Below are 14,624 nucleotides of genomic sequence, written 5' to 3' on the forward strand. Positions count from 1 at the left end.
TGAGGTTCGCAACAAATCGAATCCCTGTGGCTTCGCTCATCTTATACTACAATGTTTAGCACATGGGCCAAACAGGGAGAGTGTGTCATGCCACCTACACGCACAAAAGAAAGATGGAAAGCTGACAACCATATAAAAGGGATGCACACCCAAATAACTATAAAAAATGTATACATTTTATTGGACACAAAGAGAAATATACAGACATTTAAAACCACTTAAAATACACAAAACAAGTGGAGGAATGTAATCCTACTACACTATACCCTGTACTTTGGCTACCATGGCCCGAGGTCAGGGTATAGTGTAGTAGGATTACATTCCTCCACTTGTTTTTGTGTATTTTTAAGCGTTTTAAATGTCTGTATATTTCTCTTTGTGTCCAATAAAATATATACATTTATTACACAGCTTTCCCTCTTTCTTTTGTGCATGTTCAATTTTTGACAACTAGATGCACCCATGGTTCATGGTCACTGTGCCAATAATTTTTTTGTTCTTTATGCCACCTACACACAGCTCTTTGACAATGTTTGTGCCGTTATGGGCGACGACATATACCAATGTCAGCTCATGACCTGTGAACCAGTTTTCACACCTTTTGTTGCAGACAGGGCAGCAGCTCCTTCGCTGTGTGGCTTTTCTTACCCAGGTACAGCAGGTGTGACACAGCATGGAAGCACTCGATTTTGCAGAGATAAAAGAATGGGGGGGAGAGGAGGAGGAAAATAAGTTAAGCTCTTCCTCATGGGGTACAAGATGCCCATGTAGGAGGAGGATAGGCAGGGGGTGTAAGCAGTTTAACCCGATCAGCGCAACCGTGGAGGTGTGGCAACAATTTCCTGGCCTTGTTCTGCAGGAAGCTCACCCAGTGGGCTGTAAAAGATATGTATTGCCCCTGGCCGTAGGTACTACTCCATGTATCAATCAAGGCATGCACTGTTCTGCACACAGACAAGTTCATAAAGTCGCCTCTCTGTCACTTGATTGTGCAAAGCGGGGACAGCTTTCTTTGGGACTAGGTATGCACCACCTGGGCTGGGCACACCCTATTAGTCGCCTCAAGGCCATGAAGTCCACAAGATGGTATGGGAGGGCTTGGGCCACCAATAACTTGGCCAGGTAGGAATTGAGGAGGATGACTGGGAGAATACTGCTGTCTGGAGGACATAAATTCCCCAATGGATAACTGACAGGATTGGGGAGGAGGAGGGCACGATACAGATGAGGCAAATCCCGAAAATGTGCTGCCTGTGAAAGAGGCCTGGCTGTTAGACAGTTGGGAGGGTTCTGGAGGATCATCAGTAGTAGCAGCCGTCTTTTCCTCATGTTGTGGGGCATCTCGACTGTCCCACGCAGCCTTGTGGTGGCACTCCATATGCCTGCGTAGAGACGTAGTCCCTACACTCTGACCCTGGCCACGGCTTACTTTCTGTTTGCAGAGAATATATATTACCAAGTTCTCTGCATCAGGTAAGGTGGAGAAGTTCCACACATGAGAATATTGAACAGAGACTGCACCGCCTGACTGTGCCCCTCCTCTGGATGGTTTTTTATTAGAACCCGAAAATGCAGCAGAGTCGCCATCACCCAAGCTCATCAGCCCTGTGCCTGTTACGTTTCACATGTTTTCTTCCCCTACCTTCCATGCCCTACTTCGCTGCCACTGCCACTACCCTCCTGCTCTGAATACTTCAGCTCATGCCCAGGTGGTTCCTCCGTCCTGTCCAACACCACATCATCGTCTACATCAAACTCCTCATCCTCCACCGCACTCCTCTCTGCATGGACTTCTTGGGCTCCTTGCTCCCCCTTAGCATAGCCACCTTGACGCCTTACAGTTTCCCGACCACGCCTACCACCACCACCAGTCCTGCTTGGGCTGGGCTCGACCACTGATTAAACCTCCACCACCTCACCAACACATTCCAAAGCTTGACTGTCCCCACACAACTCCTCCCTGTGGCTAGTATTACTCTTCTGTGTAGCAGTAGGGGGGAGGAGGCATAGCCAGAGATTAGAAAGCACAGCGTCTACGATGGATCTTTCTACTTTCCCATGTGAGTGTAGACATGAAGGAATCCACTGACCGGTGGCTCACCGTCAGATTGCCAGACTCTTCCTCCTCAGAAGTCGTATGACAGAGATATTCCAATAATGCCGGATCATTCTGTGAAACCACATAACCTCCCTCAGGCAGTGAGAACTTGGGATTGCTGACACGGCTGCTACTACTACCAAACTACACCTGGCTGCTGTTGTTGCTACCTGTACTAGGACTGCCACAAACATTTTTACTGGCAGAGAACATGGTGGGGGTCTTCTGCCCTCTACCCTGTCCACCAACTAATTTTCCATAAAATTTTTTTTGTTAATTTTATCATTTTTGGGTGATTTTTCACCAACCTTCTAATCAAATCTAAGTTTAAACGCTTTGAATGCTTGTTGCGTTGCACAGATGACAGCACAATGAGTACTGAAGGTGTTTGTTGAACTACATGAAATGCACCACAACTGTATTGACACTACAGGCAAGATATGTATAACTTCAGCACACTTTTTGACTGGCAGAGATGACTGCACAATGCATACTGATGGTGTTTGTGGAACTATATGAAATGTAAAAAACCTGTATTAACATTACAGGCCAGATATGTATAACTTGAACATGCTTTTTGACTTACAGAGATGACTGCACAATACATACTGATGGTGTTTATGGCCCTATATGAAATGTAACAGACCTGTATGAACACTACAGGCTAGATACGTATAACTTTAACACACTTTTTGACTGGCAGAGATTACTTCACAATGAGTACTAACAGTGTTTGTGGAAATATATGAAATGCACCAGAAATACAGGCAAGATACAGATCACTGCACTGGTTACTGTAGCTGGTTGAGGGACACTATATAATTCAGGTATTTGCAGGTATGAGCCTTGAAAAAGGCTTTGGTTTTGTGGTAGCAAAAGGTGAGTCCTTCAGAGGCTTTGAGATGCATTTCCCCTTATCTGCTGTATAGGAACCCCTATAGGTTTCTTGTATGGGGATTGACTCCTGCTCACACACACACACACACACACACAATGGCCCTCATTTACTATTCTAAACCCGACTTGTTTTGTCAGGTTTTTTTGGCGCATCTTTGTCTGCGACATGTCGCAGACATCGTGCGCCAGTCTGCGACTTGATTAAACATTTTTTCCCGACGGACCCGATGTGGATTCTCCCAAACCCGAAAAAGGGGCGTAACCCGACATTTCTGAGCTTTCCCACGTATTTATAAAGGTTTCCAACCCGAATTTGTTGAATTGTTGTGGATTTTTTCCCGACAACTCAGAGGAGTTGGAAACCAAAACCAACAAAAACCACGTGGGACAAACAGGATGCAACATAATAATAAATACCAGGGGAAAAAAGCAGGGTAAGAAAGCAAGATAGACTTACAACCCGATTTTCTAAGTAAATGAGGGCCAATGTCTTTCTTTCTAATCTGTATCTATCTTTCTCTCTCTCTCTCTCTTTCTAATCTGTATCTCTATCTTTCTAACCACTAACTGTCCCTATGTGTCACGCACCTGGATGCTGATGTCACGGAGCGGGTAGTGGATCCTCTAACCTGTGTGGCTGATGACTCGGACCGTATCAGGGAGCGGAGTCTAAGGTGCCGTTGGTCTTCACCAGAGCCCGCCGCAAAGCAGGATGGATTTGCTGCGGCAGACGACACCCAGGTCGCTACCCCCAATACGGCTCGACCACGCAGGTTACTGGGCAAGGCGCGGTACAAGAGGATGAGACAGAGGCGTAGTCAACATAGCAGAAGATCAAGGCAGGCGGCAAAGGTTCGTAGTCAAATAACGTAGCAGGAAGGTACACAGGTATGGCAAACAGGCTATAGGGAACGCTTTCTCTCAGGCAAATGGCACTGAAGATCCGACAGGGGGGTGTGGGAGGAGCAGGAACTTATAATGTGGTGTTCAGGTGCAAGACTAATTATGGGTGCACTGGCCCTTTAAATTTCAGAGCTCCGCCACGCGCACGCCCTAGGAGGCGGGGACGAGCACGGCGGAGCTGCATTACAGTGGCAGCAGAGCGAGGTAAGTGACGGGCCGGGATTCGCATGCGGGCGCGTCCCGCGATGCGAATCCCAGCCCCGTCGACAGACGGGGACCCCGGGACACAGTCTTTACCGTGAGATTCACAGTCCTCACGGTAAAGAAGGCGTGTCGCCCCTTTAGACTAAACCTTTTCTTCTCCAGACGGAGGGAGTGCCCCCTCGTCCTTTGGGGGTTTTTAACCTGGAACAGTTTTTCTCCATATTTTTTGTATGGGCCATTTATATACTTATATACGTTTATCATATCCCCCCCTTAAACGTCTCTTCTCAAGACTAAACAATTGTAACTCCTTTAATCGCTCCTCATAGCTAAGATGTTCCATGCCCCATATAAGTTTAGTCGCGCGTCTCTGCACCCTTTCCAACTCTGCAGTGTCCCTTTTATGAACAGGTGACCAAAACTGAACAGCATATTCCAGGTGAGGCCGTACCAAGGCTTTATAAAGGGGGAGTATTATGTCCCTGTCCCTTGAGTCCATGCCTCTTTTGATACATGACAATATCCTGCCAGCTTTGGAAGCAGCAGCCTGACATTGCATGCTATTCTGTAGTCTGTGATCTACAAGTACACCCAGATCCTTCTCTACCAGTGACTCTGACAGTTTAATCCCCCCTGAGACATACGACGCATGCAGGTTATTAGTACCCAGATGCATAACTTTACATTTATCCACATTGAACCTCATTTGCCAAGTGGATGCCCAGACACTTAGTCTATCCAAGTCATCTTGTAACTTATGCACATCCTCTATAGACTGTACCATGCTACAAAGCTTGGTGTCATCTGCAAAGATAGAAACAGAGCTGTTAATACCATCCTCTATATCATTGATAAATAAATTAAACAGCAGCGGGCCCAGTACTGAACCTTGGGGTACACCACTAATAACCGGGGACCAATCAGAGTACGAATCATTGACCAACATTCTCTGGGTACGATCCATGAGCCAGTGTTCAATCCAGTTACAAACTAAAGTTTCCAAGCCCAAGGACCTTAACTTACCTGTCAGACATCTGTGAGGGACAGTATCAAACGCTTTGGCAAAATCCAGAAACACTATATCCACAGCCATTCCTCTGTCAAGGCTTCTACTCACCTCTTCATAAAAGCAAATTAGATTGGTTTGACAACTTCTATCCTTAGTAAACCCATGCTGGCTATCACTTATAATACTATTATCCCCTATGTATTCCTGTATGTAATCCCTTATAAGTCCTTCAAACAATTTACCCACAATGCACGTTAGACTTACCGGTCTATAATTGCCTGGCGAAGACCTAGAGCCCTTCTATCATGTGATCTGCTGCTTTCCCTATGTTATCTTAACGCCCCCTGCCTGCCCTGCATGTTCCACCTGCGAAAAAACCATGCTTTCTATTTTTTTGCACTATTTACCTTGCTCGTGTGAGCTGAACTGGTAAAAGCTTGAGTGTTCGCTGAGCCGGAAAAATCCAAAATTTCGGATCGAATCCGGGTTCGCCGGATTCGGTTCGCTTGTCTCTAATAGAGATATGACACTAAGTGGTGCCTTAGTGTGCTGTATATCAGGTCTGTTGAGTATAGATATAGTACAGTGGCTTTAATATCAATTTCAATTTCACATCACAGTGTGTGACATTTTCTAGATGTGTTCAGGCTGTGAAAGGAGTCACAATCCTTTATCACTCTAACATGGAAGGTTCCTGTTGACCTCAATCCTCTTCACTATATTTTTCACTTTATTCCCTCACCTTCTCTACCTCACCCACGGTGGCAACTAAGGCAGTTCACTTGACATTGCTGGCCTCTGTCAAAAGCTTATTGAGGGGTTGGCTAGATTGTTCAATGCCGACTATAGCGGAAAAAAAAATATGCGTAAATTGATGCATTGTGACTTGGTGGAGGCACTTAAGGATCCAAATAAAAAGGCAAAATCCTTTTTCTCAAAGTGGAGAATATTTATTGTTCATCATCGAACTCTGATCACTAACACCTAATGAAGGTTGGAAAGTCGCTAGGGCTTCTAAGGGTCAAATTGTCTCTATTAAAGTGCACAGACCTACTGTATGCACGGGTATATGATTGATTTTTGTCGTGCCAGGTTATGATCTTGCCTGGATCTCTACCTTTTAATGACACTCTGTACTACACCTCAATCCAAGATGTTGCACTCCAGGCAGTGCATCCAATGATATTGTACCATTTTAGAGCAGGTTGTTGTTTATAGTTATTAACTTTTCAGCCAGTTCATTGGACCATGGTTTCTTCTGTTTATGCGTTTTGCTGTCTTATTGGGGCATTGCAATTGCTGTACGTTTTATTTTTGTACCATCCTTATTAAAAAAAAATGCTTTACAAACCTACTACAGTGGTGTAAACCCATAAAATCTTTTGTTATACATGTAAATATGTTTACCATGCATAGTTATTTAAAGAGTACCTGTACCTGTAACTCAGGCTATGTTGCTTAACTACTCCTAACACCCCTCCCGCCGTAAAAAAAGAATTCTGAGCTTTAATAAGCTCTTTATGTTACCGTTCTTCTTGCTCACATTGTAAAATCTCCCAGCAGGAGAAAGTTGGTGTTTCCCAGCAGTAATGACATCATTGGAGCCTGCTGGGGGACCACTTCCACTGTCACATCTTTGCAGCGCTGTGATGAATAGAAGAACTTAGGCTCTGTGCAGCTTTCAGCAAGCCTCTGTACATCTTTTAGTGAGGCTCTGTGCAGCTTTCAGTCTGTGCAGCTTTCAGTCTCTGCAGCTTTCAGTGAGGCTCTGTGCAGCTGTCAATCAAGCTCAGTGCAGGGATAAGCACTTCCTGAGTTTGGTCTCCTGTCAGGCCGGGAGGAGACCAAACTCACTGTATTAATTTCACCAGGGAACAGAACAGAGCCACCTAGTGGCCAATTTTTCCTATTACATTTTGAACATATTTATTTTGATAATTTTAAAAACAAGTGAATGGGAAAGTGTCTTCTATTTACACAAGGAACACTATATTAAAAGTTTTATTTGGTGACAGGTACTCTTTAATTTGATAATGTCTATTCAAAAAACTAATAAAATGACATTGTTTGCTAATTTTTGTTATTTTGTTGTGTTTCAGAGGTGAAATGAAGCGACTTACTTCCAATTATAAGTATTTTATAACATGTCACATACTAACTTTACTTGCTTTTCTGCTAATTACCTACTGTAACTTTGAGAAACATGGCCCCAGACAATCTTGTCCAAGTCAGCTTTCATCCAAAAAAAAAGAAGATTTCATTGTGTTGCTCTGGACATGGCCTTTTGGGGAACACTTTCCTTTAAATTTGTGTCCAAAACCCTTTAATGACCCTCGGTGCTTTTTCACAGACAACCGCAGCTGGTACTCGAATGCAAATGCTGTCATTTTCCACCACAGAGATGTTTGCAGCTCAGAAAGTCAGATGCCACAGACCCCAAGACCTGAAGGACAGTACTGGGTGTGGTTTAACTTGGAATCTCCAAGCCATTCTCCAAACTTGCACTTTATGGACAACCTCATCAACCTCACCATGTCCTACAGAAGTGACTCTGATATCTTCACTCCTTATGGTTGGTTGCAGAAGAAGAATGCATCTCAAAACTTTACTATCCCATATAAGTCAAAATTGGTAGCATGGGTTGTAAGTAACTGGAATTCTAGTTCTAAACGGGTTCAGTATTATAAAAAACTAAAGGATCACATACCCATAGATGTTTATGGCCAAAAACACGACAAATTGTCCATGGACGACTTAAGTGCAGTCTTATCAAACTATAAATTCTACTTATCATTCGAGAACACTATACATAGAGACTACATCACAGAAAAACTCTGGAGGAATGCCCTAGAGTCTGGAACTGTGCCGGTAGTTCTTGGCCCACCTAGAGAAAATTATGAAAAATTCATTCCTTCCGATTCTTTTATTCATGTTGATGATTTTTCTAGTGCAAAAGACCTTGCTGACTATCTGCTTGAACTGGACAAAGACCCTATTAAATATGAACAGTATTTCAAATGGAGGTCAAGATTGCAACCAGTTGGGGGTATTCCTTGGCAAACTTATTACTGCAAAGCCTGTATAGCACTACATAGAGCCCCTTTGTATAGAACTAGTTCATATCTTTCTAAATGGTATACGTAAGGGATGCACCGATATCTGCCAATCACTGTAATTTTAATGGAACATTGCACTAGATCTAATCTTCGAATTGGTTTACAAAATTATTTATGAAAACAGGTTTCAATAGATTAAAACTCATATTTGTCAAAATTGGAATAAAGTGATGATGGATCACATCAGATTCATATTTTTAAAGGGGTACTCTGCCCCTAGACATGTTATCCCGTATCCAAAGGATAGGGGATAAGATTTCTGATCATGGGGGTCCCGCCGATGGGGACCCCCGCGATCTCCCTGCTGCACCCAGCGTTCGTTTAGAGTGTCAAATGCAGAGCTGGAGGCTTGTGATGTCACGGCCATGCCCCGCTCATGATGTCACGGCCACGCCCCTTGTATGCAAGTTTATGGGAGGGGGTGTGACAGCCATCACGCCCCCTCCCATAGACTTGCATTGAGGGGGCGTGACCATGACATAACAAGCGGGGCACAACCATGATGTCATGAGCCTCTGCCCCGCAACCTTCTCGTCCCCGACATCTGCTGTTGGGGGTTAGCAGCACACCATACACATTAGATGGCTAGAAAGCATAATTATTAAAGGGTACCTAAGCTTTGTTTAGTTGGTGTGTGGGTGCATTTGTGTTAGTGATCAGTGGGCATCTCAGCACCTAAATCCCCACCGATCAAAACTTCTGACATGTCATAGCGACATGTCAGAAGTTTTGATCGGTGGGGATTCAGGTGCTGAGATGCCCATATTGATCACTAACACAAATGCACCCACACCCCAACTAAACAAAGCTTAGGTACCCTTTAATAATTATGCTTTCTAGCCATCTAATGTGTATGGTGTGCTGCTAACCCCCAACAGCAGATGTCGGCTGATTGTATTATTTGCATGTGGTCGGTAAAAAAAAAAAAAGAAATAGAAAGTAAAGTTAGAAAAGGGCTACATGACGACAAGTGGCGCAGGTTGCACAGCCAAAGATTGCAGGGTTGCACTGCCTGCATTGAAGTGAATGAGATAGCATTGCGACACACAAACTGCCACAACTGTGACCTAACAGTCGGCAGAGATTAATCCAGAAGGAATTTCTGGCTTCAGTTGCAGCAACTTGCATGTTGCAATGTGACACCAGACTGCTGCAGAGGAAATGTAGTACATGGAGGCCACTCCAATAATTGACCATCCTTGTGATACAAGGGCGCCAGGATTCCCAGAATGCGAGCCACTTGTATAGAGCTGCACTCAATCATAGAAGAGAAATTCAAGTACAGACTCCCCTACCCTTCTGTGATGGCCATATGTCCAAAAATGCCATGTGGACGGGCGTTGTCTTCAACACACAACCTCAGTAAGCAGTTTTTTATGAATATATTCCTAGCTGAAATTATGCTGGAAATCTTCCATAAACTACACCATCTGCTTATTATCCACAAACAAAGGCTCAGGCCTTTATTTAACTTTCCACAAACCATGTTTTCACAATGGTCCAACTTGTGCGGTGTAAAGAAGGCGCTAATACTACTGTGTGAGACTGGCGTGCTAATTTTCGCATATGTTAATTTTCCCATACGCGAATTTTCGCATATGCGAAAATAAAACGAGGATATTACAAATATGCAAATTTAGCGAATATATGACGAATATTCGTCCATATATTTGCGAATATACGCAAATTCAAATATGGCCTATGCCGCTCAACACTAGTAAAGAATGGAAAGGTAGGCGGAACAATAGAATTAGATGTGTAAACCGAACACTACCCATCTAGTCAAACCCACATAAACTTTAGGATCATTGGTCATGTCAATAGATCCCAAGAAAAAAGAAGGGATCCTGAAACAGAAGCTTAAACTTTTAAACTGCTGATAGGATACATGAGTTGGGTTTTAGGCTGCTTTCACACTATAAAATTCATCCGTTTTAAAGATCCGTTTGATGTTCCGTTATGAAAACCCTGAAAATCGGCCATTAAACGTCCGTTAGAAAATCCCATACGTCCGTTAGAAAATCCCATTCTATTCTATGGGATTTTTACATTATCCGTTTTAATCCTTTATAGTCCGTTATTAATACCGGACGTTATTTTGTGACGGAAGATAGTAAGGGGAGATATAATGCATGCACTATTTCATCCGTTCATTCTCCCGTCACAAAATAACGTTGGTTATTAATAACGGTGACGTCTCCATCCCCAGGAAGTTGAATGAGGTTAGCACCGCTGGACCGTGAGGCCTGTACCGGACCAATGGGGGAACGTAGGAAGGTGAGTTATAGTTTATTTTGTTTATTTTTGAGGCCCGGGCACAGGAATATATAAAAGTCTTGCACTACAGTTGTCCTTTAACCCCTTCAGGACCAAGCCCATTTTGGCCTTAAGGACCAGAGCGTTTTTTGCACATCTGACCACTGTCACTTTAAACATTAATAACTCTGGAATGCTTTTAGTTATCATTCTGATTCTGAGATTGTTTTTTCGTGACATATTCTACTTTAACATGGTGGTAAATTTTTGTGGTAACTTGCATCCTTTCCTTGTGAAAAATCCTAAAATTTGATGAAAAATTTGAAAATTTTGCATTTTTCTAACTTTGAAGCTCTCTGTTTGTAAGGAAAATGTATATTACAAATAAAAAAATTTTTTATTCACATAAACAATATGTCTACTTTATGTCTGCATCATAAAATTGATGAGTTTTTACTTTTGGAAGACACCAGAGGGCTTCAAAGTTCAGCAGCAATTTTCCAATTTTTCACAAAATTTTCAAACTCACTATTTTTCAGGGACCAGTTCAGGTTTGAAGTGGATTTGAAGGGTCTTCTTATTAGAAATACACCACAAAAGACCCCATTATAAAAACTGCACCCCCCAAAGTATTCAAAATGACATTCAGTCATCATTTTAACCCTTTAGGTGTTTCACAGGAATAGAAGCAAAGTGAAGGAGAAAATTCACAATCTTCATTTTTTACACTCGCATGTTCTTGTAGACCCAATTTTTAAATTTTTACAAGGGGTAAAAGGAGAAAATGTATACTTATATTTGTAGTCCAATTTCTCTCGAGTAAGCACATACCTCATATGTCTATGTAAAGTGTTCGGCGGGCGCAGTAGAGGGCTCAGAAGGGAAAGAGCGATAAGGGGATTTTGGAGAGTACGTTTTTCTGAAATGGTTTTTGGGGGCATGTTGCATTTAGGAAGCCCTTATGGTGCCAGAACAGCAAAAAACCCTCACATGACATACCATTTTGGAAACTAGACCCCTTGAGGTACGTAACAAGGAATAAAGTGAGCCTTAATACCCCACAGGTGTTTCACGACTTTTGCATATGTAAAAAAAAAATTTTTTTTTTTCACCAAAATGTGTGTTTCCCCCCAAATTTCACATTTTTCCAAGGGTCAATAGCAGGAAATACCCCCCAATATTTGTAACCCCTTCTCTTCTGAGTATGGAGGTACCCCATAAGTTGACCTGAGGTGTACTATGGGTGAACTACAATGCTCAGAAGAGAAGGAGTCATATTTGGCTTTTTAAGAGCAAATTTTGCTCGGGGGCATGTCGCATTTAGGAAGCCCCTATGGTGCCAGAACAGCAAAAAATACCCACATGGCATACCATTTTGGAAACTAGACCCCTTGAGGAATGTAATAAGGAATAAAGTGAGCCTTATTACCCCACAGGTATTTCATGACTTTTGCATATGTAAAAAAAAAAAAAAAAATTCCACTAAAATGTGTGTTTCCCCCCTAATTTCACCTTTTTGCAAGGGTCAATAGCAGGAAATACCCCCCAAAATTTGTAACCCCATCTCTTCTGAGTATGGAGGTACCCCATAAGTTGACCTGAAGTGCACTATGGGCGAACTACAATGCTCAGAAGAGAAGGAGTCATATTTGGCTTTTTGAGAGCAAATTTTGCTCGGGGGGCATGTCGCATTTAGGAAGCCCCTAAGGTGCCAGAACAGCAAAAAAAAAAACCACATGGCATACCATTTTGGAAACTAGACCCCTTGAGGAACGTAACAAGGGGTACAGTGAGCATTTGCCCCCCCACTGGTGTCTGACAGATCTTTGGAACAGTGGGCTGTACAAGTTTTCATTTTCATGGACCACTGTTCCAAAGATCCGTCAGACACCTGTGGGGGGTAAATTCACACTGCACCCCTCATTACATTCCGTGAGGGGTGTAGTTTCCGAAATGGGGTCACATGTGGGGATTTGTTTTTTTTGCGTTTGTCAAAACCGCTGTAACAATCAGCCACCCCTGTGCAAATCACCTCAAATGTACATGGTGCGCTCTCCCTTCTGGGCCTTGTTGTGCGCCCCCAGAGCACTTTGCGCTCACATATGGGGTATCTCTGTAGTCGGGAGAAATTACGTTACAAATTTTGGGGGGGCTTTTTTCCCTTTTACCTCTTGTGAAAATGTAAAGTATAGGGCAACATCAGCATGTTAGTGTAAAAAATAAAAAATGTTTACACTAACATTCTGGTGTAGACCCCAACATTTCCTTTTCATGAAGGGTTAAAGAAGAAAAAGCCCCCCAAACCTTGTAACGCAATTTCTCCCGAGTACGGCGATACCCCATATGTCGCCCTAAACTGTTGCCTTGAAATACGACAGGGCTCCAAAGTGAGAGCGCCATGTGCATTTGAGGCCTAAATTAGGGATTTGCATAGGGGTATTCTACGCCAGTGATTCCCAAACAGGGTGCCTCCAGCTGTTGCAAAACTCCCAGCATGCCTGGACAGTCAACGGCTATCTGGCAATACTGGGAGTAGTTGTTTTGCAACAGCTGGAGGCTCTGCTTTGGAAACAGTGGTGTACCGGACGTTCTTATTGGGGGAGGGGGGCTGTGTAAGGGTATGTGTATATGTAGTGTTTTTAACTTTTTATTTTATTTTGTGTTAGTGTAGTGTTTTTAGGGTACAGTCACATGGGCGGGGGATTACAGCGAGTTTCCCAGCGCAAAATTTGCTGCATCTCAAGATGCGAGAAACCCACTGTAAAAGCCTCGCCCATGTGAATGTACCCTGTACATTCACAGGGGGGGGTACATCAGCTGTTGCAAAACCACAACTCCCAGCATGCATGGTCTGTTAGTGCATGCTGGGAGTCATAGTTTTGCAACAGCTGGAGGCACACAGGTTAGGGAACACTGAGTTAGAAACAGACAATGTTTCCCAACCAGTGTGTCTCCAGTTGTTGCAAAACTACAACTCCCAGCATGCCCAGACAGCTGAAGGGCATGCTGGGAATTGTAGTTCGGCAACATCTGAAGGGCCAGATGTTGCTGAACTAAAGCTCCCAGCATGCCTGGACAGTCAGTGCATACTGGGAGTTGTAGTTTTGCAACAGCTGGAAGAGCACAGATTGGAGACCATTATACAATGGTCTCCAAACTGGGGCCCTCCAGATGTTGCAAAACTACAACTCCCAGCATGCATGGTCTTTTAGTGCATGCTGGGAGTTATAGTTTTGCAACAGCTGGAGGCACACAGGTTAGGAAACACTGAGTTAGAAACAATGTTTCCTAACCAGTGTGTCTCCAGCTGTTGCAAAACTACAACTCCCAGCATGCCCAGACAGCTGAAGGGCATGCTGGGAGTTGTAGTTCGGCAACATCTGAAGGGCCAGATGTTGCTGAACTAAAACTCCCAGCATGCCTGGACAGTCAGTGCATGCTGGGAGTTGTAGTTTTGCAACAGCTGGAAGAGCACAGATTGGAGACCATTATACAATGGTCTCCAAACTGAGGCCCTCCAGATGTTGCAAAACTACAACTCCCAGCATGCCCAGACAGCCAAAGCCTGTCTAGGCATGCTGGGAGTTGTAGTTTTCAGACTCCTAGAAGCAGCAGTGAAGATCTTCACTGCTGCCTCTGAGGACCACATACTTACCCGTCGCTGCTCGTCCACGTGGCCGGTCCCGCGCTGCTCCTCGGTCCCGCCGCTGGATCAGGTAAGTCCGCCGGTCCCCACGTGTTCCCCCCCGTGTGCCGCAGGTCCCCGCGAGCCCCTGCAGCCTTCGTCCCCCGTTCTGCCCGACTTCCAGGGGCGGGCAGTGCGGGGGATCTGAACTTTCACCCCAGATCACTGTGATTGGTCCACAGGGACCAATCACAGTGATCGCTGACCAGGACCATCAATTGATGGTCCTGGGGGTGAAGCAGAAGTTGTCCCCTGCTGGAAACAGCGGGACTTCTGCCAGTTAACCCGTGCGATGCTGCGCATCGCCGGGTTAACTGCATGTCATTTATAAACGCCGGGATGCGCGAACGCACTGCACAACCCGGCGTTTATATATGACATTCTGCGGGAAGGGGTTAAGAGATAGCTGGCAATATAGGTGGTCATTGCTCCATTTTGTTTCCTCCTAAATATCAA

General features: G+C 44.1%; 1 protein-coding gene across 1 annotated transcript; it reads left to right on the plus strand.

Moving 5' to 3' along the window:
• The first annotated feature begins 283 nt into the window (after nt 1-283).
• Nucleotides 284-8,255, plus strand: LOC130277487 (4-galactosyl-N-acetylglucosaminide 3-alpha-L-fucosyltransferase FUT6-like). Its single transcript, XM_056528162.1, has 4 exons — nt 284-293; nt 455-652; nt 1,443-1,473; nt 7,211-8,255. The coding sequence occupies exons 1-4, from the start codon at nt 284-286 to the stop codon at nt 8,253-8,255; spliced, it is 1,284 nt and encodes a 427-aa protein (XP_056384137.1).
• The last annotated feature ends 6,369 nt before the right edge of the window (nt 8,256-14,624 follow it).

This window comes from Hyla sarda, chromosome 6 (genome assembly GCF_029499605.1).
Source record: "Hyla sarda isolate aHylSar1 chromosome 6, aHylSar1.hap1, whole genome shotgun sequence".
In the NCBI taxonomy this organism is placed as follows: Eukaryota; Metazoa; Chordata; class Amphibia; order Anura; family Hylidae; genus Hyla; species Hyla sarda.